The 27889-nt window shown below is 50.4% G+C and overlaps 2 protein-coding genes across 6 annotated transcripts in view; one reads left to right on the forward strand and one right to left on the reverse strand.

Annotated features, from left to right (window-relative positions):
• Nucleotides 1-42: 42 nt before the first annotated feature.
• On the reverse strand, nucleotides 43-16669 carry NOXA1 (NADPH oxidase activator 1). Of its 2 annotated transcripts, XM_051807978.1 has the most exons (16): nucleotides 16612-16666; nucleotides 16303-16500; nucleotides 14423-14505; nucleotides 12834-12942; nucleotides 10471-10605; nucleotides 9340-9447; nucleotides 8575-8634; nucleotides 7955-7992; nucleotides 7128-7269; nucleotides 5613-5666; nucleotides 4428-4500; nucleotides 4215-4273; nucleotides 2937-3106; nucleotides 1678-1783; nucleotides 1468-1591; nucleotides 43-1242 (listed from the first exon to the last, which is right to left on the reverse strand). In XM_051807978.1, the coding sequence occupies exons 2-16, from the start codon at nucleotides 16474-16476 to the stop codon at nucleotides 1145-1147; spliced, it is 1533 nt and encodes a 510-aa protein (XP_051663938.1). In that variant the 5' UTR covers nucleotides 16477-16500; nucleotides 16612-16666; the 3' UTR covers nucleotides 43-1144. The 2 variants fall into 2 exon arrangements, with proteins under 2 accessions (XP_051663938.1, XP_051663939.1); XM_051807979.1 differs by lacking the exons at nucleotides 43-1242; nucleotides 16303-16500 and having other exon boundaries at nucleotides 1249-1591; nucleotides 16627-16669.
• A 694-nt stretch (nucleotides 16670-17363) lies between these two features.
• The window catches only part of EXD3 (exonuclease 3'-5' domain containing 3), a 297052-nt gene continuing 286526 nt past the window's right edge, over nucleotides 17364-27889 (forward strand). Inside the window, exons 1-2 of one of the 4 annotated variants that reach the window (XM_051807940.1) lie at nucleotides 17364-17547; nucleotides 23768-23831. The gene's annotated coding sequence lies outside the window, so the exon portion shown is untranslated. The remainder of the gene's footprint in view (nucleotides 17548-23767; nucleotides 23832-27889) is intronic. The other 3 variants (XM_051807943.1, XM_051807941.1, XM_051807942.1) reach the window with 3 other exon arrangements.

Below are 27889 nucleotides of genomic sequence, written 5' to 3' on the forward strand. Positions count from 1 at the left end.
TAACAGCCCTGGGAGGCAAGAGATGGAGAGCCATGGTGGGCATCTAACTCTGAGGAGAGGGATGACATCATCTGTATCCTGCCCTGTGCAAGATGTGCAATATTTTTGTAGTATGTGACAGATGATCATCTCCAAAGACACTGTCAGCTGTATTTAAAAGTATTTACTGGCCTATCTCAGCAGAAAATCACAAGTGGAAGTTGATTTAAGAGTTGCCAACTCTGGCTCAGGGTTTATTTTATATTCAAGTTACACAGCCCAGCTTTGTCAAACTCCAAATCCAGAACGGGTTCCAGCTCCAGACACTTGAGTGTTTTATTTAGATCAGCAAAGCCCAGCCCAGCTCAGCTGCAGGAACTCGGCAGCCCTTTCAGTCCCTGCAGCACCAGTCAGTGCTGCACTTCCCAGCCCTCTCCCCAGTGCCTCCAGGGCTCTCCCATAGCCTGGAACTGCTCTGAGCAGTGCAGGCTTCTGCAATTCCCTCTCCTCTGTGCTGCAACACCCCACCTTGGACTTGGGGCTTAAGGAAAGAATCAAAGGCATCTGGGCTGAAGAATGGTCAGATCACAAGGTGGAAGCATGGTGATCCTAACCCATGGTGTTATCCCATTAACCCCTCTGCAAACTGGTCCCAAAAGCCTTCTGAAGGAGCAGCGTCTCTGCTGCATCTCTGCTGGTGGAGATAAGGTTGTGTGACACGAGAGCCCGGGGAACAGGGCTCTGCCTCCTGCTCCCAGGCAGCCATCCTTGGCTTTGTTAGAGTGAGGCTCAGCTTTCCCAGCCCGAATGTGAGCAACAGGGGAGAGGGGATGAAGACCTTCACCCAGAGGAACCTCTTCCCACCCAGAGGAACATCTTCCCAGCCCAGAGGTCTGAGCTGCCACATGGACAACTCCCACAGCCAAACAGCAGATCCCTCTCTCTGCTCTGCACAGGCACATCTTTGGCAGTGTAAGCACAAGGTCTGGGGACAGGCTGTAGGAAATGCTGTCAGACTGCTGGAACTGACCCCATGGGATCTGGGAGCGGGAGATATCCCTTGTCCAGGTTCAGCAGAGCCCCTGGCTGGCTGGGGCCTGAATGAGCTGGGATTGGTGTTTCCCATTCCTGGGAGTGCAGTCGAGCAGGAAAAGGCTCCTGTTTGCTATAGGAAGGCAGCACCACAGCTGGTCTGGGTGGCAAAGCATTTGGGGAAGATGCCAGTCTTGCCATTGCAGCATCCTTCCAGCCAGTCCTCGTTCACTGGGAAAACACAAAGGAGTAGGATGAGTCCTGGCCCATACAAGTGGGGTTACTGAGAGTTTTCATGGTTGGAATTTAACTCTGGACAAAACCCAGTGCAAGCCTGTCACTCCTGAGAGTATGAGCCTGAGACAATATGGGAGAGGCCCTGTATTCCCAGTCCCTCCCTGCAGCAGACTCCAAAAGCCTGTCCCAGGACAACCTGCAGCAGGACTGGAGAGCTACCTTCAGAAAGGATATCCAGCACATCTCCCTTGCTGAACTCCAGGTCTCCTGGTCCCTGTGCCAGGTAAGAGTGTTGAGCCAGCATCCGGTACAGAACAGGTCTGCCCGAGTGGGAGTCAGAGTCCTGCAGGAAAAGCCAGCATGGAGATTGCAAGGCAAAGCAGAGACTGGAGCCCAGCACAGCAGAGACACTTGTCACAGCCCCTGTACCTGGCAGTAGAGTGTCACCCTGCCATCTGTCAGCTGCTGCCACATCCTCCCCAGATCCTCCTCTCCCAAGACTGTCCCCAGCTCCGTGCCATCCGGGTGCCTGTAGCTGCAAGAGTTTGTTAATGCGGCACAGATCATCTCATTTAAATCCAGCCTTTGAGAAAAGCCCAGCCCTCTGCCACCCTCAGCCTTCACAGTCCCCTTTGCAGGCCAGCTCTGAGCTTATCACCTTGCACAGTGACATGGGGCCACCCCACATGCTCAGCAGAAATGACACTGTGGGGAGTGACACTGTCACCTCCTCACACACTGACTTGAGGGCAAGATCCTAAACTCTCCTGGCTCCACTGACTGTGTCCCAGGGGTGTCACAGTCAGGGAGATTTCACTCCAGGACCTGACTCCCAGATTGCTCTGCACTGATCCAAGTTACTGCAAAGGCTGAGCCGAGCAGGAGAAAATCCGATATACAGCAACTGCATCTACACAGTTTTTCCTTCTGTCCCCCCTTTCTCTTGACATGTACTGTTTTCTGGGAAAGATCCTTTTGGGCGTACAAAGCCCATATATCACAGTCATAGAATGGTTTGGGTTGGAAGGGACCTTAAAGACCATTCACTTCCAACCCCCCTGCCATGGGCAGGGAATCTTTCACTATCCCAGGTTGCTCCAAGCCCCATCCAACCTGGCCTTGGACACTTCCAGGGCTGAGGAGTTCACAACTTTTCTGGGCAACCTGTGCCAGGACCTCACCACCCTTATAGTAAAGAATTTATTCCTAATATCTAATCTAACCCTGCCCTCCTTCATCTTAAGGCCATTCCCCCCTGTCCTGTCCATCAAGGCCCTTGTCCAAAGTCCCCTTCCAGCTCTCTTGGAGCCCCTTTATGTCCTGGAAGGGGGCTTACAGTAGGAACAGTGTGTTATCCTCCATGGAGCAAGAGCCATGGTAAGGTTTGCGTGCAAGGCAGACTGTGCTCACACCTTTGCTGGATCCCTGCTGGAATGCCTCAGCCCTGGATAAATGTCCCCAGGAGACCAGACACAGCGTGGCTGTGTCCTCAGGGGGATGGGTGCCTGCTGCCCCATCTCTGTCTCACACCCCCTGTACCTCGGGGTGCCCGCTGTGCCTGCTGCCCCATCTCTGTCTCACACCCCCCATACCTCAGGGTGCCCCGCTGTGCCTGCTGCCCCATCTCTCACCCCCCATACCTCAGGGTGCCCCGCTGTGCCTGCTGCCCCATCTCTCACCCCCCATACCTCAGGGTGCCCCGCTGTGCCTGCTGCCCGAAGCGCTCCCGCAGCAGCGCCCGCAGGGCCGGCAGGGCCGGTGCCTCGCCCGCCCGCAGCACCACCGAGCACTCGCAGCATGCCCGCAGCACCACCGGCCTGGCTGAGCCCGGGGAGGCCTCTCCGTGGCTCTGGGGGATCTGCTGAGAGATGTGGCACTGTAGTCAGGCTGGTCAGTCAGACTGCAGAATCACAGAATGTCCTGAGCTGGGAGGGACCCCCAAGGATTATCCAGTCCAACCCCTGGCCCTGCACAGACACCCCAACAGTCCCACCCTGTCCCTCTTGGGGCCATGGCCACTGCCCTGGGGAGCCTGTTCAGTGCCCAACCACCCTCTGGAAGAGCCTGGACTGACTGAAGTCCATGGACTAAGAAGAACCTCGACTGACTATGTCGGCTCTCATATCCAAGAGGTGACACAGACACAACCTCTCGTCTCTGTGCTGCCATGTCATGGTAGAGCATCATCAAAAGGCAGATCTGAATTTCAGAGGGGTAACTATGGATTCAAAGCCTGGAATCAAATGTTCCTCCAATGACTCAGGAAACCTGTTTCTGGGTCTGATTGCACAGGTATCTCCCAACCCAAAAATTATACGAGTAGGATCCCAATTCCTCCAGTCAGCTGGAGAGAAGCAGCCACATTCCCACTTTGTACTGCCTTCTGGCTGAAGTACAGCTGACAAAGCTACTCCAAATGTCCTTCAAAGAGGGGTGGCAGAGCTGACCTGCAGCTGAGGGACAGAGGTTCTGCCCCCAGGTGGACAGAGGAGCGATTCCAGGACCATCACACACAGAAGTTGGCAATGACATGGAGGTGCCTCATCCCAGAATGCAAATATGAATGAACTGTGGTACCCAGACTGACAGGGACAGAGAATGGCACACGGCAGAAGGGGGAAGAGACAGCAGGGAGTTCAAAGACAGCTCTCCCTTGCAAAGAGTGTGTATGACAACAGCAATGTGTCTGGGGCTCTTAGCACCTTGGAGGGTGGCAACAGGTTGGTGCCTTGTAAACCTCAGCCCTGGACTGCCTCACAAAGTAGGATGGTCACAAACCTGGGAGTGGAGGAGCAAAGACCACATGGGAGCCTCTCTTTCGAATGAGAAAGAGGTCAGAGGAAGGACATTTTTTCCATGATTTTGGAGCAGCTCAGGAATTTTGGAGGGTCTGGGCAGGAATCTTGCCCTTTTTGCAGCTGTAGTGTCTTGAGGCTGTACCAGCTTCAGCTGGTGGAACACCTCACCTTGGAGTCCATCTGGGCACCAGCATCACTGGCAAAGGCATTTTCTCCCCCAGGAGGCTCTGCAGAACAGAACAAGAGCAGAGGAACAGCCCTGCAGTCAGCAGAGGCTGCTGGAAGCTTCAGCACACAGACAGGGGATCCTCAGCCTCCCCACGACCCCCTGAAGGGTGGGTTTGGGCACAGTTTCACCCACTGAGGTGGCCCAGGGACTACCTGGCTTCTGCTTCACATGCAGGCGGCTGGGAGGCACCTGGGCAGGAGGAAGGGGGATCCCGTTGCTGATCTTCTGCAACAGAACAACACCAGAGAGGAGTGAGAAGACACTGGAGCCTGGACAAGGCTGATGCGTGATGGCTGCAGCCAGTTACAATTTGTGGGTGTAACCCCAGGGAGACCAGTTCACTAAATGGTGGGATGATGTGGATCACTCAGGCTCTTGTGGGCAGCAGGAGTGAGGAGAGGTTTGTGGGACACTTCCTTGGCCCCCTGGCCCTGCCTGGGTTGGTGCTGGAGCATGGGGAGGCTGCTCACACTGTGCTGAGGGCTCTCCCCAGCTTGGGCTGGTTCACAGTGAGTCATCCATGGAGCAAATGCCCAAGAGTGTGCTATGCTCAGGGATTCACTTGGAGAGGAAAAAATAATAGTAAAAAAACCCATAGCTACATCTGAACAACAACGTGCTTCAAAAATCCCTCACAGGAAACAGGGGTCTGAATCGCACCTTTCCACCCTGGCTGCAGACGGAAAACGACTGGGATAATGTGTGGATGTGCCTGTGGTGGAGATGGGAGATGAAGTTTTCCAAAGTCAAAGGTGAGGTGCATGATCTCAGGGCAGAAAGCAGGGCTTGCTTAAGGCATTCCTGTCCCACTGCAGGAGATTCACCTGCTCCCACTGTGCTGGTGAACTGGAACATGTGAGCACTCATCACCCTCTTCCCTGCTGCCTCTGGTGGCTGTAGCCATCTTGGGAGCAGGCTGGATAAACCTGTGCCTCAGGCCCTCAAATTCCTCAGCCTATTCCAGTGGCTCAACTAATTACAGTGGGGCAGGAGAGCTGGGGCAGCTCCTTTTGTGTGTTCTGTCAGCCCATGGCAGGTAAGGGAGAACAACACCTAGACCAGGTTGTGATACAAGCTTGGCTACATGTCCAAGCCCACAGATTTTGCTGTAAAGAGATCCAGTGCACTAAAAAAAAAAAAAAAAAAAAAGTCCCTTGCTCTTGACTGTTCTGTTTTTCTTGTTTAAGCAAACTTGGTCTTCAGTCAAGGGTCTCAGTGCTTCACACCCTACGTTTCTCTTACACAGTTTTTCTGTCCTGTAATTATCTTACAAATAAATGTCCCAAATGCATCTCTTGGTCCCCCCCCTCACCCCTACTGCAAGGTTGCCAGCTCACCCATTTATCCATCCTTGAGACAGGCTCCAGGAGAGAGCTTGGGATGTGCAGCTTCTGTGGGACACAGAGCAGAGCAAAGTGAAACAGGAGCTGCTGCTGTGGCAGCCACAGCCCCAACCCCCCCAGTCCCTGTCACTGCCTGTCCCCCTACAGCCACACAAATGTGCCTGGGGGGCCTGGGTGACACACAGCCCCCCATGTGCCTCGTGCTCAGACACTGCTGAACAAAATCCAAGGGTCCTTTTGCACCTTTCCCACTGCTGATGGAGTGGCTGTAACACATCAGACACTCACCAATCCACAGACCCTGCTCCCAGGACAGATGCTTAGGCAGAGCATCTGTCCTGGAGCCAAGGACACCCAGGGACACCAGTCCAGCAGCATATCTGTGTCTTCTGACAATTGCTGCTATTAATTTCAACTGATCATTGTGAGTAATTGTTTGCTTACAATGCTTTTTTTTCGGTCCAGAGTCTATTATTTTACTTTTCTTGACTTTGAATTTCACCTGACACTTCACTGAGTGGTCAACCAGCACATCCAAATACTTGTATGACTCTTCACTCTGAGCTGCAGATGCCTCAGGCTCTGTTGAATGGTTTGATTGTCTGTCATGGAACATGGTCAGCTTAAGAAGCACCATATTACTACACCTGTTACTATAGCACTTAGGAATTTGCTAAAAGTTTATGTCACAGCAGATTCACTGTGGGTACATAATTACTTTGAAAAAAAAAAAAAGAAAAAAAACCAACCCTGTTCATTTATACCCACTATTTATTCTGTATTTTAACCTGTTACCAGTCCTCAGAACGCTGTGTCCCTTGCTCAGACACCTCACTGATTTACAGTAGTCTTGTGAAGAATCTTTTGACTGTTCTGGAAAGACAGGCAGGTAATACATTCACTGGCTGAACCTAATCCAGGTATGCAATGGCTCTTTTAAAGAACTGAAGCAGACCTGTGAGAAAAGGCTTCTGCCAACAAAAGATTTTTCATGTTGTTGTGTTTATCTATTTCTATTCAGTCTGTTTACCCTACAGTTCCCCAGACTGCAGGAAGATGTCAGATTTGCTGGGCTTTAATCCCTTAGTTCTTCTCTAGAGCCCTTTAAAAACCTGCCTGCATAGCTGAAACCCTCCCCAAACCTCCCTAAAGTTAATTTAACAGAGGCATCAGGGTAAAGAATGACCCATCTCCTCAGCTCCCTTAGAGCTCTCAGGTGACAAAAACTGCTCTAGTTGGTGGTCCTTGGTGAGGTCTGATGTCCCACATGATTCAGCAGTAGGATACTGGATGACGGAGAGCACGAGAGCCCAAAAGGTGCCCACATGGAACTGCAGAGGTGAATGGCAGAGGCTGGTGGGAGCCAAGTGTCAGGAAATCTCTGGTATGTGGAAATGAGCTGCTGAACTCACCCCCTGCTCTGCAGGGCTGCAGGTGACCCCGAGGGCTGTGCTCAGAGGGCCATGGGCTCTGCTGGGGGCTGGGCTGTGCAGCCCCCTGTTCTCTCACCTGTCCATCGTGGATGGCTGTGGCCCAGCCCTCTGCTCCCCTGCTCAGCACAAACACCAAACTGCCGCCCTTCACCACCGGCTCCTCCGACTGCTCGGGGCAATACTGGGACAGCACTCGATGGTATCCTGCCTCACTGTCCCTGTGGAGAAAGAGTGGGAGCACCCTTACTAACCCTAGAGTGCTGGTCCAGAACACTGCACCAATCCCAACTGCCACATGCCAGGAGTTTCAGGGGTTGGGAAATCATGATTTCCATTGCTACGCTTTGGTCCAACTGTGAACAAAAGGAGCTTGGAAAACACTGATTTCCCAAATGTAGCTGCATTTTCATTGTACTGATAAACATTCTCCAGATCAAAACAATTATTAAACTCAGGCCCGAAGTACTGCTGGTACAATATCACCAAAACAAATTACTGTCATGGGTTTTGAACCTGATTTTGGCTCAGCACAGCAGAGCTGGGAGTATTTGGAAGCCTTGTCCTGGGAACCAGGATGGGACAGCTGAGCATCCTCTGTCACAGACCTGGGCATGTCCCACAACCTGCTCTTTCATTCCTCAGCCATAGCATGATCCATGCCTGCCTCTTAAGACTGCTGAATCAACCCCTGCAAATTGCCCAGAGATTCTTGCATGAAAGATTTCAGGGACCACAGTGTCCTTTACATCCACACAAGTCTTTGCATGCTTGTCATTCACCCCACCCTTGGTGAGAAGTGGGTGTGGATCTCTCAGTCTTCACCCAAAGACACCAGGGAACAAAGCATGACTTTCTGAACAGAAATAGAGAGAGGAGAGTTAGACCAAGGTGGACAACACTCACCGCAGAGCATCAGCACTGGGTTCATAAAAGCCTTGTTTCTGTGGGAGAAACAACAGTACCTGTTTATAACACTGCCTCGTCCAGCAGCTGTGCCACCTTATCTCCTGTCCCTCTGAACACCACACTGAGGTATTTTGTCTTTACTCTTGACCCCTTTTGTCACTCCACACCACCCAGACAGAAGTCTGCTGCTCCAGACCTTAGCAGGACGTACCTTCTGTTTCTTCCCCTCCCTCTTTACCTCATCAGGAAGCAAGTAACAAAATCTCCTCCCCCTCCCTTGGTTCGAGGAACTCTTATCACAGTGCAAAGCAGCCTCTCTGAGCTCATGCTCACAGATTTAATGAAGTGCTGGGCAAAGGCATGTTGAGCCCAGTAAAGTCTCCACTGCTGGTGAAGAGTCAAAAATGTATCTTCAAGGGGCTGGAGACTCCCATCACTGAGTCCCTTCCAGCTAGTACTGAGCCCACTGCTTGGCTCTGAACATCCCCATGGAGCCAGGCTGACAGTGCGCTGGTTCTTTCAACAATACACTCTTCCCCTGATGTGTTAGGGACTGAGCCCCTGCCTGGAGCTCCATGACAGCTCCATTCCTCCTTTCACAGCTATGTCCTGCTCACCTGAGGCCTGAGAGGCTCAAAGCCAATGTACTCATCATTGGGAATGATGGACGAGATCACCTGTTGGAGGACAAAGTAACGAGTGAGTCCAGGCTGGATGAAGAGACTCCCAAACTTCATCCAAGATTATCTACTCAGACTCATTTCCTTCTGACATCCTAAGGTTAATAGAGCAATGTACACAGTGGAAAAGGCAGAGCTGGATTCCCAAATCAGACCACATTTTTTAAAGTCTTTTCAAGCTTTCTTTAAAAGCACATTGAATGAATTACTTTCCCTTTTCTTGATTCCTGTTAGAGCTCTTTGGCCTGTGACACTTCTGCTGACTGCACTGGTCACAGAAGGGATCAGAGAAATTTTCTGCTGGCTTGTGTTAAGGGATGTGACAAAGCATTTGTCTCCCAAGTGCCCACCTGTCACACTGGGAATGCAGGACTGAGCTGGAAAAATGTGCTCGTCTTCAAAACGTCATTGTCAGCAAGAGGGGAACCATGGGTTCCCTGAGTACCTGCTTGGCCCTTTCAGACTTTAAAGTGACCAAAATTGGGAAGGGTTTTTAGTCCCAAAATGCATTTTTGATAGAAGAGGTGGCAATTCTAACAAATTTTGGCTTCTGTGTCCCATGTGTCTGGACTGGCTGCAAGCACTGACCACCCTGCTCCGGGGTCACCCCCAGCACAGTGGCCAGTAGCACGGCACTCTGGAGTTGGCAGAGGTGGGATTTTAATCTGCTGCTGTTAATCTTAAAGATTATGTGCCTGTTACCTTGGGTTTACCCAGGAAATCTTTGGAATCCAACTGTTCAACTTCCTTCTTCCGTGGTCTGAAAAGTTCCCCAAGAGGAACCTGCATGGGCTCTAAAAACAGGCGGTCCTAGGGCAGGGAAAGCAGATAAGGGAAAAGCCATCATCAATTGATATTAAATGAAACTTCAGAGCAGTGAAAAGCAAATCCAGCTTCCCCAGGTGTGCAAGAGCAGCTCCAGGAAGACATTGGGGCAAAAATTACGGCTATGAACTTGCCAAAGGCACTCAGGGTCAACAAGCACATGCAAACTGAGAGCTCAGCAGCCACTCCCCAGTGTGGAGTCAAGGGCTAACATGTCCATGGGATGGGTGGGAAGGGAGGCAGTGCAGGAAGGTTTATTGAACAATTTTCTAGACAGTTTTTTAATTTGACTTCAAATGTTTTCTCTGTTCAGCCACTGAGTAGCATGCTAATAGCAAATATAAATAATACGCTGTTGTAAAGTACAAATATGATGCTAAAGAGATGACTAGATTAAAAACAAAGTGATCATCTCTTGAAAAGTATGCAAATAAGGAAGTATGAAGGTAGCAAACTAATGAACTGCCCAGGAAGAGTTAAATCAGAGATCTGCAAATGTTTCCTGATCATAAAGGAGTCTAACAGGAAACTATTACTTAGAAGCAGCCCTAGAAACCCTTTCACACCCTCCTTAAGCTCTACATGAAATTGGCATTAATATCTGAGCTGCCACCTGAGGCAGCTGTTCCTGAGGCCAAAGGGACTGAAAGGAGTCAGCCACTGTCACCTGAAGGGAGACTCCAGATCTGCACTTGTAGGGGTTCTGCACTTAAAACACTGCACAAGGCAACTGAGTGCCTGAACAGGAGAGACCAGGAAGAAACTTCCACAGCCTGACGAGTCACCCCAGAAGTCTCCACTGTGGTGTTTCTGGGCCATGAAGCACCTGGAGGTGATGGAGTTCCTCGATTAGCACTGGTCTGGCAGAGCATCACCAGCAAAAGGCTGGGACTGGGTTAGCAGGTGGATAGACAAGAACATCCAAATGTACAAGGATCAGCACACTCCCATCTCACAGTTCTTTGCTGAAGCCCAAAGCACATACCCAGGAACTCAGAGTGGTCTTACCTGCACCCGCTCAAGGGCCAGGTCCAAGATTGCTGTTCTTCTCTCAGGTCTCCACACAACAGCCTTCTCTAGGGTGACTCTGGCCTCCTGCCACTGCTGCAGGTGGCACTGCACTGCTGCAGTGCTGTACAGCACCTGGAGTGGGCACAGGGGGAGGGCTCAGAGGGCTGGGACCACGACACCCCCAACATGACCTACTGAACTCAGCCAAGAAATAGGGACCAGGCACTGAAACACCACAAAAACAGCAACGAGAAAGGCACTCTGAGCAGCACAGTTGAAAAAATGTCATAATCAGAGTGGAAAAAGATAGAGGTGTGGGTGTGCTGGAGCTGCTGGCTCTGGTCAAAGCAAGGAGAGACATGGGGGCACCAGGTGAAGAGTCTGGTGCCACACAGTTTAAATATGATCCTTCCTGCATCTGAAAGGCCAGAAAGCTTTTCTTGTGTTTCCTTCTGCATGCAACTAGGTGATATTTTTTGTAATTCTGACTGCCTGTCATTGCAAAATAACTTAACTGACACTATTTCATGCTGTAGTGGGCTGTGAATGTGCAAATTGTCACTCGTTACCCTTCAGCAGCATGTCAGTCTGTTCAGTGCTGAAGTGCAGGGTGTGGGAGTCTTGCAGACAAGGTGTTGGGGAGCCTTAGTCTGTGTGCTGAATTAGGAGTGGGAGATCTCTCCTTGTCACTGGCCAGCAGTCAGTGTGTGGGAAACCTGCTGGGCTACAGGCAGAAGAGAGGCCCAGGAGCCACAGCTCGTTATTGTCTGTGATAAGGGTATCAGCCTGTGAGCTGCTCTGTGTGCCTGGCTGCAAGCCCTGCTCGGGACAGAGCTGCAGCCAACGGGATGCTTTTCTTCACTCCTTAATCATGACAGCGGGGACTGTTTGGGGATGTGGGGAATGACAATCCTGAGCATGCACAAGAACTGCAGAGGTGCTCCCTCTTGGAGAGGCAAGGCAGCAGTTCTCACTCAGTCAGAAGTGTCACAGCCTCGCAAGAGGCAAATATTTCTGGATTTTCACAGCATACATGTATCTCCCATGAGAAGAGCGGCTGCAGCGTGAGAGGCCAGGCACGGGGAAAGTTGATGGCACAGTTCTGCTGGAGGATTATGTTTGTGTAGTTTGAAAAATGAGCTGCAGGTAGATGTAGGAGCCAGATACAGTTAAATCAGGACGCTAATCCTGAGTCTGGAGGGCCAGCACATGTCCTGGTGATGTCTGGAGTGAGGGACTGTGTGTGCACATCATGAAGGGCACAAGCCTGCCCTGGATGGCCTCAGGGCACTCCTGCAGCCCTGGCCCTTTCAAAGGGAACCTGTCACCTCTAAGTTAGCTCGGAGAAGGCAGCACTGGCATTGAAACTGTTAAAACCAGGGGGGTTTGGGTAATCTCACAGATGCCAAGGAGAGCTTCTTCCTGCCAGGTATAAGGTGCATGAAAATTGCTGATATGCTTGACTGGAGTTACACAATAACTCCTCACTCCCACGGAATTAAGGAGTTAAATACTCTTTCCTGTATCTGCTTTTCAACCTCTATGTGTGGACTTAGGACAGAAGAAGACAGAATGAGCTCTCGCAGTAAAGGACAGTTTCTAGGAGTCTTTTACTTTCCAAATATTCCAAATATTTACAATCAATTCAGACTTAGAGCTCTCTGAAACAGGATGGGGCAGGTAGACTCTGTGTAACAGTAAGAGCTGCAGGGTGAAGTGTCACAGAAGCAAACTCAGCCTGCAGCCCAGGGGGTAGGTCCAGGCACAGATGGAATATTAAGATCAGTTGCTGCAGTTGGAAAGTCAGGCTTTCATGCACCTGGATTTCCTAGACTCTGCATTATGACAAGTTTCGTTCTCATCTGTCTGTATTTTAACCTATTTCAGCTCTTAGAGTTGAGGAGTTCACCAAACTGACTGTAAATATTACACAGAATCCAGACTGGTTTGGCTTGGGAGGGGACCTTAAAGCTCATCCAGCTCCTATCCCCCTGCCATGGGCAGGGGCACCTTCCACTATCCCAGGATGCTCCAAACCCTGTCCAACCTGGCCTTGGACACTTCCAGGGATGGGGCAGCCACTACTTTTTTCTATGTATAGAGAAGATAAAAACCCTCAGTGTACAAATTCTTGTGCACTTGCTCTGAACAATTTCATTTTCCAAACTGTGTAATTTTGCCAAAATCTCCAAAGATGACATTGTTTTATGACTTTTATGATTAAGTTACTTAAACAAAAAGTGCAAGCAGAAATTTTTTACTGTTCTTAGGTATGGTCTTAAAAAACTCTTGGGTTAGTAATGCCTACTGCTGAATCCCCCAGCAGAAGGGCAGGATTGCTGAGACAGGCTGACTCTTACCTCCCAGGCATAGAGGATGTGCCTCAGCCCCAGCTGCTTGTAATCGATGAAGGGATTCTGTCTTAAGTGACTGAAGGCCATGTGATAATCAGAGAGAGCATCTTCAAACCTGCAGCGCAGAGGTGACAGAAGAAACTGAGGCTAAAAAAGCTGAAGACTGTTTAAGGAGTTCAAAAATACAGCAGATAACGTCTTCTGCTCTGTGAGCCTGGGTGGGGAGAGCTGCACCAGAGCTGTGTCATCTTGTGACCAGTCCTCTCCCTGTTGGTAGACAGCACACAATGAACATGGTGTGTCTCTCCTCTGGGATTACCTGCACTGCTTTACTGACTGGGATGAACAGGAGGCTTTGATCCCTGGAACAGTCACAATTCCAAGGAGGAGAAAATGTAAAGAACAAAGACTAACCACCGCTGTGAGCTCCTTGCCCAGGCAGTGCTGTCCCAGCACGTGTCTGGGAGGAGTGAGGGCTGTGGGAATGCTGTGGGAACCCCACTGATGGTGAGCAGTGAGGGCATGGCCAGAGAAGTAAGAGCAGAAATTTAGAACAACTCCAAGGATAAGGAGGGAATTAGTCTGCATTTACACGTCTGAAATCCAAACAGGTTCCCACTGAGGCTGCAGGTGGGGAAAGGAAGGGTCCAGGAAGGGCTGTGCAGTGGGTACCTGACCAAGGGCCAGGGAGCACAGACAGGAAAAGGTGCCCAGGTGAGTGGGGGGGTGGGAGCAGCATCTGGTGAGGGAAGGAGCCACGGGGTGCTGGTGGCCACCAGCTCTTTGGACAGAAGGCAGGTCTGCCAGCTGTGCTGCCCCTGCAGTGTGTGTGTCCTTGGGGCACAATGCTCTGCTTCTTCTGGCTGTAGAGCAGCTCCAGTGAGCCAGACAGGGCTCCACCACCCTGGACTGGGGCTCTATGGGCAGAGGCACAGAGCATGGAGCTGCCTGACAGTACAGCTGTGAGTGCAGAACTGCTCACTTTAACTCCCTCCCAGAAATTAAGGTCTGGAAAATACAGGGAAAATAACAGGAAAGAGAATAACTGAAGCTCAAAGGTAAGAAGAGATCTTCAAACCTGAAGAAAATACTTCACCCACTTCTCTGAGCAGGATGCCACTGTGATTTAACCACGGAAACAATGAGTAATCAATCCCATGACACTACTGGAGCAATCTCAATCTTTTATCAGCTGTCAGCAGAGTGTGGCAGTCAGACACTGTGGGCAGACTACATTTTTAGGAAGGCCAGACTCATGTGTGTCATGTGAAGACACACCAAGCAGCCCAATTATATTTTTTTAATTCCTAAAGAAAATCTGAATGGCAACATAACAACCTGGCAGCCCCAGGAGTCTCTGTGTGTACAGGACAGCAACATCATGTGTTAGCCACCCCTGGGGCCCCAGAGTTGTGCAGCTCTTACCAGAGATAGGACTTGCTGTGACACGGTTTGCAAGGCCAAAGTAGACTCTGTGAACTATTTAAGATTGCTGGAAGAAGTGAATTTTAGAATCATAGATCATTTAGGTTTAGTAATAAAGCATGGCTGGAAGGAGAGAACCAAAGACTGCCCTGGCTGTGCACCTCACTCACATTTCCAGCTGCAGGTGGACCAACCCTCTCTGGAAGTAGCCCACAGCCAGGGAATTGTCCTTCGCCACGGTCTGATCGAAGGCCTAAGGAGGAAAACACAGGCACATCCCCAGGCTCAGCTGGGATCTCCCCTGTCCGTGCCTGGGCACACACACCCAGCCAGTCCTGCCCCGGCTGCCCTGGCAGAGGCAGTCCCTGTGTCCAGCTCCCAGGGGCCGCACACGGCCACGAGACATCTTTCAGGTCTTGACTCCCTATGAGCTGAGCCTCAGGTTTTTATCCCTCCTTGCTACGATGGACTGGACATTCATGAGCTACACTGGCCACCTGGTATCTTGTAATGGGAAGACTGTGTAGCCCGGAGCAGTTTGCTGGGACAGGGGGAGCAGTGGGATGGGTCAGGCCGGGAAGGCTGCGTGAAGCACATGATGGGAGCACGCGAAAGGGACGGAGCTGCAGGGCTGCACACAATGGCCTCTAAGTCAGTGTTTCTGGTTCAGTTCCATGTCTAAATACAGGCAAGCACTAGCAGAGCTGGCAGCAGCTCTTGGCTGCTGGTTCAGAGTAACTCTGAGCTGGGAAAGCTGTGTGTCATCCTGAGACACTGAGGAGGTGTCCTCCTTCCCTTATCACTGCAGAGACTGCATGGAGATAACAGCTCCTGAAACCCAGACTTCCCTGACACTGCCTGGACAGGGATAGCACTGCAGGATGAAGATATGCAGCAGGAGGCCAGAGAGTGACTGTGTCTCCTGATGAGGTGGTGCCTGGTTTCCGTGACTCCAGAGCACACCTTACTGGCACTGTCTGCCTGACTGTGCTATAAATGAAATAACCAACAACCAACCATTGAGCTACACGGAAGTAGAGCTGAGCTTCTTCCCAGGCAGTGCCCATTGATTGGGGCTGAAAAGTCTCTCTTGGGCATTCCTATGACATGCTCAGTGTGTCCCCAGTAGCAACTGCCCTGCCCGGGGCCCCACGGCTCTGCCCCAGCTCCTACAGCACAGACTTAGCTCCTCTTTCTGCTGTTTAAGGAAAGGCTTATCTGCACCTCCTTACTGGGCCCTGACAGACAGACACACAGTCAGATGGATGTGCAGACATGCCAGGTGCTGTCACAAAAAGGCTTTTCCTCAGGGCAGCTGCTCTTGCTTCCCAAAGGCAGTTTTCCAGCACAGCAGCTTCATTTTGTCAGTCTCCACTGCAAAGCAGCACATTTATTTTTTCAAAATACACCTATCTCATTTCTAAATCCGTGCCTATGTAACAGCTATTGGACACCTTCTGCCTGCTTTGATTTAAAGCTACAATGCAGTAGAGGTGTGGTTTTCACATTATAATGAGCTAAGCTCATCTAAAACGTATTTAGCTTTAGTAAAACTTTAGGTACATTGCCAAATGTGGTTTCTAGTATCTAATTTAAGGTTTCTCTGTTCCTATTATCTCTTCACTTCCAAAACTATTTTGCAACACCTTGAAATTTCCCATTTACCTGGGTTTTCATAATATCTATAGAACCATGGAATCACAGAATCATTAAGGCTGGAAAAGACCTCAAAACTCATCAAGTCCAAACATTAACCCAGCACCACGGACTCACAACTAATCCACATCCCCAAGTACCACAACCTCTTTAACTTCAATCTTTCTACGATTCACTCTGCAAAATCTTTTCCTTAAATCACTCATCTCAAACCTTAAACCCTCGCTCTCCACATTCCTGCCGGGCACGCAGGACATGGAATGCTGGATTAACTCGAGTTGCAGCATCGTCCCCTCAAAGATGGACCTGGGGGAGCCGCGCTGCCCATCGCTGTGACCGCCTGTCCCCCTGCCCGTGCCCTCCGACCCCTGTCCCCCTCGGCCCGGTCCCTCACCCTCAGAGCCGCCTCTGGCCGCCGGGCAAGCAGCTGCACGCAGCCCATGTTGAAGCAGATCCGCGCCGGAGGGTCGGGGATGGCGCCGAAGCTCTCCAGGGCCGCGTCCCAGTGCCCGCGGTCCGCCGCCCGCACCCCCTCGTGCCAGCGCCGCACCAGCTCCCGGTACGCCATGGACGGGGCTCACCCGGGGCTCACCTGAGCCTCCCTCACCTGAACCTCACCTGGGGCTCACCTGAGCCTCCCTCACCTGAACCCCACCTGGGGCTCACCTGAGCCTCCCTCACCTGAATCCCACCTGGGGCTCACCTGAGCCTCCCTCACCTGAACCCCACCTGGGGCTCACCTGAGCCTCCCTCACCTGAACCCCACCTGGGGCTCACCTGCCGGGCGGGGCGGGCACGGGCGGCCCCTCCGCCCCCTCCGCTCCTCCCCCGGGCGGCGGAGCCCGCCCGTGCCCGGGGACACGGACGCGGAGGGGAAAAGGACACGGGGATGGGACACGGACCCCTTGGGGGGACACGGATCGCATGGGGGCACAGGGACCCGGGGAGTGGTCACGGACCCTGGGAAGGGAAACGGACCCAGGGATGGGACACGGACCCCGGGAGGGGACACAGAACCTCGTGAAGGAAAACGGCCCCCGGAATGAGTCATGGACTCCAGGAGGGGACACAGAACCCTGGGAAGGGACACCGACTCTGGGAGGGACACACGGACCCCGGGAGGGGACACGGACACAGGGATGGGACACGGACACAGGGATGGGACACGGACACAGGGATGGGACACGGACCCCGCGAGGCGTCGGGGTAGAGCGGCGAGGGCGGCGGCTACACCTGAGCGGGCAGCGGTGGGATGCTGCTCGCTGAGGGCAGCGGAGGGCACCTGAAGAGCCAGCAGAAGCGATCCTGACCCGTGTCCCCGCCCTGCCGCGGCCGTTTTGGGGCTGTTTAGACTAAATGTTACGGCCACATAGCTGTGCGCGTCAACTACAGTAAGCACGGTAGGCGCTCAGGTAAATACGGTAGCTCCCCTGCCCCGCCCCTCGCCCTCGCGCTGCCGCGGGCGACAGCGCCCCCTGCCGGCGCTGCACATCGGCGCCGCCGGAAAAGGAGACCGGCGGGGACGCGAGGGCTGCGCGCGGGGAGTTCCGGGGCCGCTCGGGTTTCCCGCGCGGAGCGGGGGAGCGGGGAAGGGTTTGAGCGGCGGCCCGTCGGCTGAGGGCGCTTCCGGGCGGCGCAGGTGAGTCCCGGGGCGGCCTCGGCAGGGCCCGGGCAGGGCCGGGCCGGGCACCGCGCTGGGAGCGGGGGAGCGGGAGAGCGGCCCCGCACGGGGAGCCTCGCACGGGGCCACGCCGGGGGTTTCGCTCGACTAAAGCCTCCAAGTGTCCCTGGCCCTCCCGGGGCCGTGCCGGGGTCGGAGGGGGCTGGGAGGGAGCAGGGAGCCCGTGTGTGCAGAATCACAGTTACAGTAGTTAATTACACACCTTGCAGCCCCAGAGCGGCCTGGCAGGTCACAGTGAGTTAGTGACAGATGTCAGGGGAGCCAAAGGAATCCCCGCAGTCCTGTGAGTGGGGGCTTTCAGACAACTCAGATTTAGACAAATTGGTTGAGCTACCCGTCGCCAATTTTTAAATGTTGTGGAAAACGGGAAAGTAAAGTCAGAATCACAAAATCGGCAAGGTTGGAAAAGACCTCTGAGGCCATCGAGTCCAGTCTGTGACCCAGCACCACCTTGTCACCCCGACCATGGCACTGATGCCACCTCCAGTCTGTCCTTAAACACCTCCAGGGACGGGGACTCCACCACCTCCCTGGGCAGCCCATTCCAATGTCTCATCACTCTCTCTGGAAAGTCCAACCTAAACCTCCCCTGGTGCAGCTCAAGACTGTGCCCTCTTGTCCTTGAGGGGCTGGAAATCCACACCTGGAAAGATAACGTGTTTTAGGAAAATACAGTTTGTTGACCTTATGTCAGTAGCAGGAATAAAATAAAATGAGCAGGTGAAGCCTCGTAAATAATTAGATGCTGCAAATACAACAAATGTAGAGATTAAAAGCTGAACAACATGTGCTTGGCAAAGAGATTCCCCCTTCTTGAGAGGGGTTTGCAGCATCTGGCTGAGTCAGCTGATGACACACTTAGTGTCACGTACTTGGAATTTTCTGAGGAATTGTACTCTAATGTGACCTGACAGTTTAATTAAATAAAGGTGGTGTGGCAAGGCAAAGTTAAATATTACCTTAAGAGCAAATCCCACATCATTTGTTAATTGTGAGCCATAAATGAGTGGGATTCAGCTCCTTCACTTCCCAGATCCATGTTCAGGTGGGGCCTGAGCCCAGAGCAGGTTTGTCACCTCTGCTGACACAGGGGCAGGTGGGCAGTGAGAGATATTCATGCTGTGCCTGGGTGGTTCCAAGTGACAGAAGGATCTTGGTGCCACATAAAGTCTCCAGCCCACGACAGCTTCCACCACAGACAGAGGGGACTGGCAGGGTGGATGTGTACCAGTGACACAGTTGGAAGTTCACTGTTGTGTGTTTTTTCTTTTTCTAGAGAAAATGGAGCTACAGTGATCATGTGTGTGCATGTGGTTGTTAGATCAGGCTGCCAGAGCATCTCCAGTTACAGGAGCTCTCCAGTGAGATAGGAAAATACTGGAGAGCTCAGAGGAGGCCACAAAAATGCTCCAGTTCTGGAAAACAAACCCTTAATGAGCTCAGTTTATTCAGGCACATCCAAGAGAAGGGAGTTCAGGAGTGACTCAGCCACTCTGGAAATCTATGCCTATGGGAAAGTTATCCCAGAGCTGGGTCCTGTCAGCCTTTCCAACAATGGGATCCAGTAACTGAGAGGCAAAGCTGCACAAATTCTTTTAAATGTGACCCAATTTCCCAGCAGTGCTGGTGGTTCATTACAGGAATAGTTCAGGGGGAGGTTAAAGGCCTATCAGTGTCTGGGGCTCTTCAGCTCAACCATAACAGTGTTGAGGATGTTTAAAGCAAAAACCTTGGGCAAGTCCCTGGGGCCAGGCTGGGCCAGGGCTCTGGGGAGCTCGGGGGGATCCTCACTGAGGCACCTCCTGGGCTCTGCTCAGGCTGCTGGGCTGCAGGAATAGCAGGGGGTATTTTTGATGTTGCTGAAGGGCTGGTGGTCTAAAGACAGGTTTAAGCAATCTCAGGCTTTTGGATGAAGCTCTTCAGGGGGGAATTCCACAGGCTGTTCTTCCAGAGGAAAGTGAGATTAAGGAGCGTTTCTTCTCCACTGTTTAAATCAGAGGTTGGGCACAGCAGAGAGCTGTGCTACCCCAGTGCAGGGAATCCCCTCCCACATTTATTCTCTTTTCCCCATGTGTTTGCAGTTGATCCAGGTGGGAGATCAGGAAGGGATTCCCAGCAATGGCTGCTTTTTAAGTCACATACAAGTGTTTCATGCTTAGCAAAAGCAGAGTTTTCCTGATGGGACATTCTGCTGTTATTGTTTACCTCATCAGGTTCTTGTAAAGGGATTTTTGGAGTTTGTCTCAAACTTGGAATGGTTTGAGTGGGAAGGACCTTTAAAGTCCATCTGTTCTAACCCTCTGCAGTGAGCAAGGACATCTCCAGCTGGATCAGGCTCCATGTACTTCAGTAGGACAAGGGTGCTTTGAGGGCAGGAGGATTTATAAAAGGTGTTGAATGACAGAGTCAGGTAGAGGATCCACTGACTCACTCTGAAATTATTACTTTTTGGTTAAAATAAATCAATAAATCTCCCTGTGCTCCCATGGGCAGTGAAACTGCCTGTTACACAGCACTGTGCACTTTGGTGCTCTCTGAGGGCTTGCTGCCTCCCTGGTTTTACATGGAAACAGGCACCTGCCCGTGGCTGGGGGCAGCCTTTTGGCACAGCCATCACTGATAGCCAGGACTTCTGATATCGTGGTTTTTCTCATGGTATCTGCAAGCAATAGAGCAGGAATAATCAAATTTTAACATGTGGAGCAGAGCCAGCAAAATGCATCTTCTGGAATGTAAATGCTCCTTCAGAAAAGCTCTGTCTGGAGTTTTTAAGGCAGAAGTGCTCTCTGGGAGAAATCCTGACACTCCCCTGCACAGTTTTGGGGTGGTGACAGTTCAGCAGTTGCATGAAACTTCTCATCTTTCTTTGTGGTGTTGAACATGCTGCTCATCTGAAACCACATCAGATCAGTGCCTGGGGCACATGCAAAGGGTCGGGGCTCAACTGAACACTACAAATTGCTCCTTTCCATGGCAAACACGAATTGGCAGAGCTGGAACAAGGGTAATTCCTGTTGTTCTCCAAAGGCAGCCTGGAGAGAGGTGAGGGCCAGCAGGGAGTGGGCCCTGTGTTGTGAGTTCTCAGCCCCGTGGTGGGACAGCTGGGGTCCTCATGCACAGGGAGATCCCAGTTCACAGAGGGTCAGACAGACAACCTGTGCGCTCAGACAACCAAAGTAGTTGCTCCTATGAATAAATAATTTATCCAAACATGCACTAAATAACTTGCTGATGTGTGATATAGCCTGGGATGAGAGGGAATGAAGGGGCACAGCCACCTCTGGGCTAATGACAGAGACATTTTGTTGGAATTGAGGGTGTCCTCCTGAACCAAGTTTTAATAATTTGATTGAAAAGCTAATTACTGGGTTTGTATGTATAATATGCCTCTAGGTAAAATTTTTTTTGTAGCTCTCTGAGGATTCATGGTGCTCTGGCAGCCTCCTTAACAGCTCCCTTGGTAACCAGGGACACTGGCTGGCCACAGAGGAACTGAGCAGTGTGTGAGGAACAGAAATACATGAACAGAAACAGGGCATGTGCTGGGGGCTGAACATCCTGCTGGTCCACATTTTCACCTCTTAATTGAATGAATGTGTAATCAGTTGATAGAGTGTTGGAGGAACTATGGTAGATGTCAGTGATAAAAATCTGAAAAAATCTTGCAGAAAAATGAAAGAGGGGAGTCTGTATATGTGGGATGTCAGAACTCTGGAAGGCTGTTTTCCTGGAGGATAAAAGTCTTCATTCTTTTGGAATCCATGTGGAGGTTTAGTTGCACTGTGACCAAATGGCTTAACTTGGGCCTGGAAGGTGAGAGTCTTGTCCAGGTGTTTTAGCTCAGGAGTAGGGAGTCCTTTTCCAGCTCTTCTCACTGCCTGCTGGGTGATTCAGGGCAAAGAATGCTTGGTGGACTGCCCTGCTTCTGTCATTTACAGCTTATTTAGTCTCAGCGTTGCCACTCACTTGGGCTGTTGCTCTGGGCACAGCCCGTGGTGCTGGCTCTAAGGAGGGATAGGCCTGTTTGAGGGCTGAGGCAATTGCTACTGCCAAAGACATTTCTATAGCAGAAAAAACTCGTGTTGCTAATTTTTACAGAATAATCCTCCTTGCAGTGTCTTCTCCAAGGAGTAGGTGGCCTGATGAAGCTAAAGAAAGATGAAGTGTTTTGGAATCTGATCAGACCAGGAACAGTTAAAAATTCTTCAACTTCTGTCTGATCACCTGTAAAAGCTGAGAGTCCTGTTCCTTCACTGACCAATATCCCACTGGACAAGGTTGTGTATTCCCTGTACTTACCACATTGTGGATCTTGAAGAAGGAAGTTGCCAATGAAGAAAAAGTATATATAAATAATGGAAGAATTAAGCAAAGGAATAAAGTTCTGATTTATATTGTGTAAACATTTGAACAGTAACAGCACTGGAACCAGTTTTAAACTGCCCTATCAGGAGTGGTTGGTGTTGGTGTCCTGGTCAGGAGCTGCTGTTCCTGCAGCCTTACCTGCCCTTACTCCTGGTGGTACTGACATAAAAAGTGCATCAAAGCCTGTTTTTTCTGTCTTAGTGGAGCAGTCAGATTGTCTGCCCAGTGCTTCAGTCCCTCCAAGTCTGTCTGTGAGAACAGGAGAGACTCGGGCTCTACATGGATTTCATACATTTCAATAATTTCCTCTTTATTACATCTCCAGCTCTGCCAAGGATACAGTCACACTTCTTGTTAGGTCTAAACATGTGGCTGCTGTCATTTTAGACTCCTTTGATTAATATAAAACTTTTTTTTCCTCATTCCATGGCTATTGGTACCCACACAATGTGATTTATTCTTGGCCGTTGCTCATCTTGCCTTCAAAAGCAGAATATCTTGCAAGGGCTCACCCTTAAAGCTCTGCACATAACTGCACTTCAGTTACTAATTTCAGAGGTTAGTTTGCTCTTGCATTTTTCTGCACTTTTTAATCTGTGCTGAAACTTCCTGTTCTATGGTTCAAAAGACACTTTCTGGTAATTTTTGATTTTCACAGGAATTCATTGAGCCTTGTTTGGGTTACATGTTCATGGAGGAAAAGTCTCATTTTCAAAATGACCAGGACACTGTCTGTCCACTGCTAATCTTTGTAATGTTAAACTCTGCCTGAACCTCCTCAAGGAATAAGCTGTTGTGTCAGGAAAAGAGTTGGCTGGAACGTGGCAGTGCTGTGAGGAGTGTTTGAACACGTGAGCACAGGAGGGGATCTGCCCTGCTGGGAAATCCTGGCTATACCAAACTGCTCCACGTGGCTTTTCTTGGGTTATACAATTGCCTGTACATTTTTGGAAAATACTCCTTGGGAACTAAAATCTCTCACTGTTACAAACTTAAGGGAGATGGGTTTGGGTGTTTGAGGAGGGCAGTGCAGCTGTGCTGGACAGGCCAAAGCTTCTGTGTCAGCCGGGGCAGGGCAGGTTTTGTCAGCCAAGAGTGTCACTGTCTGGGGCTCTTTGTGAGCAGTGGTGGCCACTGGGTCAGTGGATGGAGGGAGGGGAGGTGTCCTAGTGGGGCTGTGTTTGTAGAGGTGGAGAACCTGTGTGGCTCAGGACAACTGGTTCTGTGAATGGTTCATCACATCAGCACAGTGTTCTGCCTAGTCTTTAGTGACTCTTACCCACATAAAATCACAGAACAACTTGAGTTGGAAGAGACCCACACAGACCATCCAGTCCAACTCCTGGCCCTGCACAGACACCCCAGCAATCCCACCCTGTCCCTCATAGTGTTGTCCAAACCCTCCTGGAGCTCTGGCAGCCTTGGGGCTGTGCCCACTGCCCTGGGGAGCCTGGTCAGTGCCAACCACCCTCTGGGGGAGGAACCTTTTCCTGAGATCCAACCTGAGCCTGCCCTGACACAGCTCCAACCGTTCCTTTGGGTCCTGTCCCTGGTCACAGAGAGCAGAGAGTTGTAGACTGCTCTGGGATCTCCCTTCAAAGCACCTCATGATCTTAACTTTACTGTAAAGATGTTTAGCAAGATGTAAAAAGTTTTCAAGTGTGTAAGACAGGTTCAAGGAAGCATTTGCTGCCTACCAGTCTGCCTTCTCAAGTTTGCACTGACCCAGGTGCTGGTTGGGGCCATGGGGCTGAGGGGTTGTGTGGTCAGGTGCACAAACAATGTGCTCAGAGGCCTCTTTGCTTCCCTGCAGCTCCGTGGTGGCAGTGGGACCCCCCAGGCATCCCTCAGCAGTTAACGCCTTCACCGTCCTTTGGGGAGAGTTTGCTGGTCTGGGGGCACACCCCACATCTGGTGGGATTGGGGCAGCACAGCTTCAGGAACTCCTGCCCCTTTCCAGTCTGTCTTGCAGGAGCTTGGGAAAGGATCGTTTTCACCCTGTGCTCCCAGCTTGGGTGCTGGGGACAGCTGAGAGTGTCCTTGGTGCAGGACAGAGCAGGAGGGAGGGGGCAGGAGCGGCACAGACTGCTCTGGCTGTTCTGAACCCACACTGAGCTGCTGTGCTCTCATGACATATCAATGGGTAGATCTTTAGGGGGAAGGAATGGTCCTATTCTGACAGTGTGATGTTGAGATTATTAAAATGAATGCCTATTCCGAGGATCAATGTGGAGTTTGTTTCTCAAAGTATTATGAACTTCCTTGGTTTGCACGATGGTTCACATAGATGGGTGAAAGGGAACTGGACTATAAACCAAGGAGTGGACAATAAACCAAGTGCCTGTCATACAAACATAACTAGTCCTGTTTCATCACTGTAGCTTGTGTGACCACTCTTAGGTGCAGACATCCTCCAAATAATCAATATTTTATGGTACAGTGGTGTATTAGGGAATAGATTTGTGAGGATTCCATTTTGATTTGTGAACTTCATTCGTGATATTCACTTATTTTTGTAAAGATTGATTTAAATACATTCTATGCTGAAAAGTTACCCAGAAGTTCCTTACAGATAAAGCAGATTGTGTAGAGCTCAGTTTAATTTAAAAAGTTGTAGTGGGTTAACTGTTGTCTGATTCAGTGTCATTTCTTCTCATGGAATGGGAGAACTGTGAATTTTCCTATCTTTAGTACTGGTATTCCTTGGTGATGATTTACATAATACAGGGCGCTATGACATGTCTGTGCAGGAGCAGTCTCCAGTTACTGTGTATCATCTGCTTTTCCCTTTTCAAATGGAAACAAAGCTTGGTGTTTAACGAGAAATTTCTGGAAAGGCTCATTTTGGGTTTTTCTGCTGTCCTGTGTGTGTGAAATGCAGCCACAGCCTCGTTAGAGGGCACTCTGGCCTCACCCACGGGGAGGCTGAGCAGCCACATTCCCAAACCAGCTCTCTGGGGAAAAATCCTGATGCAAATGTTCTTTACCCCCCAGAGCAGTGAGAGAAGCCCGAGCTGGATTGCCCTGGGTACTAATGATCCAAGGCAAGATTACCTGTGCTGTGGGCTGATTTCATGCTTGTGCTCTGTGTGGAACCTGGCAACAATCTATTAGAGAATTCACTGTAGTTTTCCAAAGGTGAATTAATTAGAGTAACTTGCTTTTCTTGTCGCCTTTACCCATAAACTGCCCTGATCTTAAATGTATATCCATTTTGGAATTTCTTTGGGTTGCTATCAAGTTCAAAAAAGTCAGTCTGTTATAAAAAATAAGTTGCTTCAGAAACTCTTGGGTTTTAATACCAGCCCTTATATCAGTTCCGTCTGTGCCTTTGACAAACAGCTTGTCATGTCTCCTTTCACTTTCCTTCTGAAAAAAGAGGATAATGATTTTTAAGTTGGAATAATTAATCGAGTTTATAAATGTGCTTTGAAATCTGAAGTGTTTTAGAATTTTTTTAAAATATAATTAAAATATTGAACAAAGCAGGAGTCAGAGAAGTCAAATTTAAGACCACGATTATTGCTCAACTGCTTTGGTGGTGCTTCTGTTCTGGCAAGATTATAGAGCCAGATCATTTGCATTACTTTTGATTTCTTGATGTTTTTAGTTTTTTGTCCAAGCAGAAGCATTTTTCATATGCAGGAGTCAGATTGTCTGTAAACATAAACACAATCTTACCTTTGTCCAAACATACCTTGTTTTGCTTTCGCAAAACCAAACCAAACTGGTGGGACCCGAAACAATTTCTGAGCAATTAGCACTGACTCATAGCCACACTGGGGAGGCTTGGCAAAACCCAGGGCATGTTTCCTAGGCTGGAGCCATCCCTACAGAGCATAAACCTCAGCTTTAAGGTATGGCTTTATTCAGCCTCTGAATTCCCCCTCTGTGAGAGCAGTTCAGGTATGAGCTGGGTTCTGCGTCACCGCTCCTTGGGGTGCTCGTGTGGCTCTCTAAGGTGGGAGAGGAGGCACAACGAGGGACCATGATGTGGCAGGGCCAGCCAGGGCCGGCTGACTGACCAGCTCCTTCCTGGGAAGGATTCCTTCCAGCTGGGACTGGCACATCTGCCTTGCCAGGGAGCTTTACTCCGAGATGCAGCTTTGTTATCCATGGGGTAAGGACAATAAACACTGATAATAGGAGGTTCTGTGCTCCAGCCAGGAGACAGCACTTTACTTGGATTTCTGAATCACTCTGTAGGGCTTCCACGAACTCTGTTGGCCACGAGACTCCGTTCTCCACAATCAAAGCAGAATAATAAGAAAAAGTACTGGTCAGGCCATCTTTTTCCTTTCCTAGTTTTTAATCTCCTCTTGCACCTTCCCTTTCTGTCCCACTAGAACAGCTCCTTAGCTTTTTGGCAAAGAGGGGTTGCCTGCAGTAGAAGGAAAGCTGAGATGTTCCCGCTCCGAGGTTCTCCAGTGTCTGTCCCAGCTGGAGAGGCAGGAGGAGACAGCAGCAGCTGAGCTGAGTGGGGCCATGTGGGTGGCTGCAGGTGTGTGGGAAGCAGCGCTGTGGAGACGCTCCTGCAGCCTGGGAGGCACCTGATGGCACAGGGGGAACAGCCCTTACAGTCACATCTGGGGGAGGTATCCTGGCAAACCAGCCCTTGGGATAAATGCAGGCACTTGTGTGATTCCCAGCTCCCACCGCTCTCCTGGGAGGGTGGCAACAGCTTTTCTGGGCAAAGGGTGTGGGCCAGGGAGAGGGAGCAGCCCAGACCTGACCCGGGGCTGTTGTGTGGCCCCTGGATTGTTTCAGGGAGTTGGGAATACGGCAGCAAACAAGGCAGGCTGGGATGGCTTCCCAGTGACTGCATCATCTGGAGATTCTGAGGAACCTTTTATTTGTCTGCCTGGCAAGTGGATTTTAAGGTGGAATGGAATATACAGGGACTCCTCTGGCAGAGAAAAAACAGTTACTGAGCTTAAAGCATTTCGTCTGTGGAACTGGGGATTGTATTTTTCATGGTTTTCAAGAGTGTTTCTTGTACTCTTGTGATTTAAGTTAATGACACTGGGATTCACACTGTGAATGACAGAAGCTTCAGCCAAAGTCTTCACCTCCTTGGTGTTGTTCTCCATCCCATATTCAGATCCCTCTCATGTTTTACCACAGTCTGGGTCTAAAAAAGGCTGGAAATCCAGGAGCTAGTGACATTACAGAACATACTTAAGAGGAGCTCCAGCCTGCTTGCATAAAACACTTTCCTTCAGTTTTGAGTAACATCTTCTAGAAATATTTTCTCACAGAACGTTTCTGTGGAACTGAAAGTTTCATTTGATGATGTTTCGGTCTTTGTCATTGTTTGAAGAGCAGCTGGTGTTCTGTGGTGACGAGTTTGCCTGGGGTAGCCAACGCCATCTCCCCAGCACAGTGTACTGAAGGGTGTAATAAGTGATGTGCTGGTGTCATCTCTGCTTTAGCTCTGAAATCAGCCCCAGGTACAATCTAATCTTTATTAAGGAAGCTGGTTGCAGTTCTTGGTCCCATCTCTGGTTACAATCAGTGTTGCACTTAAAAGGTTTCTGCCCAGTGCTGATTTTCCCCCTCAGCAGCACAGTGTCTGTGGGGATCTGGGGGCCCAGTGCTGGTTCTGGGCAGTTGTTTTGAGGCTGGTGATGTGACTGAGCTTTCTTGAGCCCATTCTTGCTGTTCACTTACCCTCAGACTGACATTCTCACAGGGCAGGTTCTTGTGCTGGCACAAATTGCTGTGTGATGGCAGTAGGCAGCAAGAGCTGCAGAATGTTTCCTGCTTAAAAAAAGCAGTGAAAAATCCACTGCTAACAGAGGTTAAGGGAAGAAGTACAACTGTGTTTATAAAAACACAGGAGAGGAGCATAATGGGGAAAGCTTAAATTGAGGGCAGTCTTCTGCCTGATGTGATGATGTAATGGAACAAGCACCATTTTTTCCTTCCTTTTTTT

This window comes from Manacus candei, unplaced genomic scaffold (genome assembly GCF_025592945.1).
Source record: "Manacus candei isolate 608988 ecotype Guabito, Panama unplaced genomic scaffold, ASM2559294v1 h1tg000071l, whole genome shotgun sequence".
NCBI classification, from domain to species: domain Eukaryota; kingdom Metazoa; phylum Chordata; class Aves; order Passeriformes; family Pipridae; genus Manacus; species Manacus candei.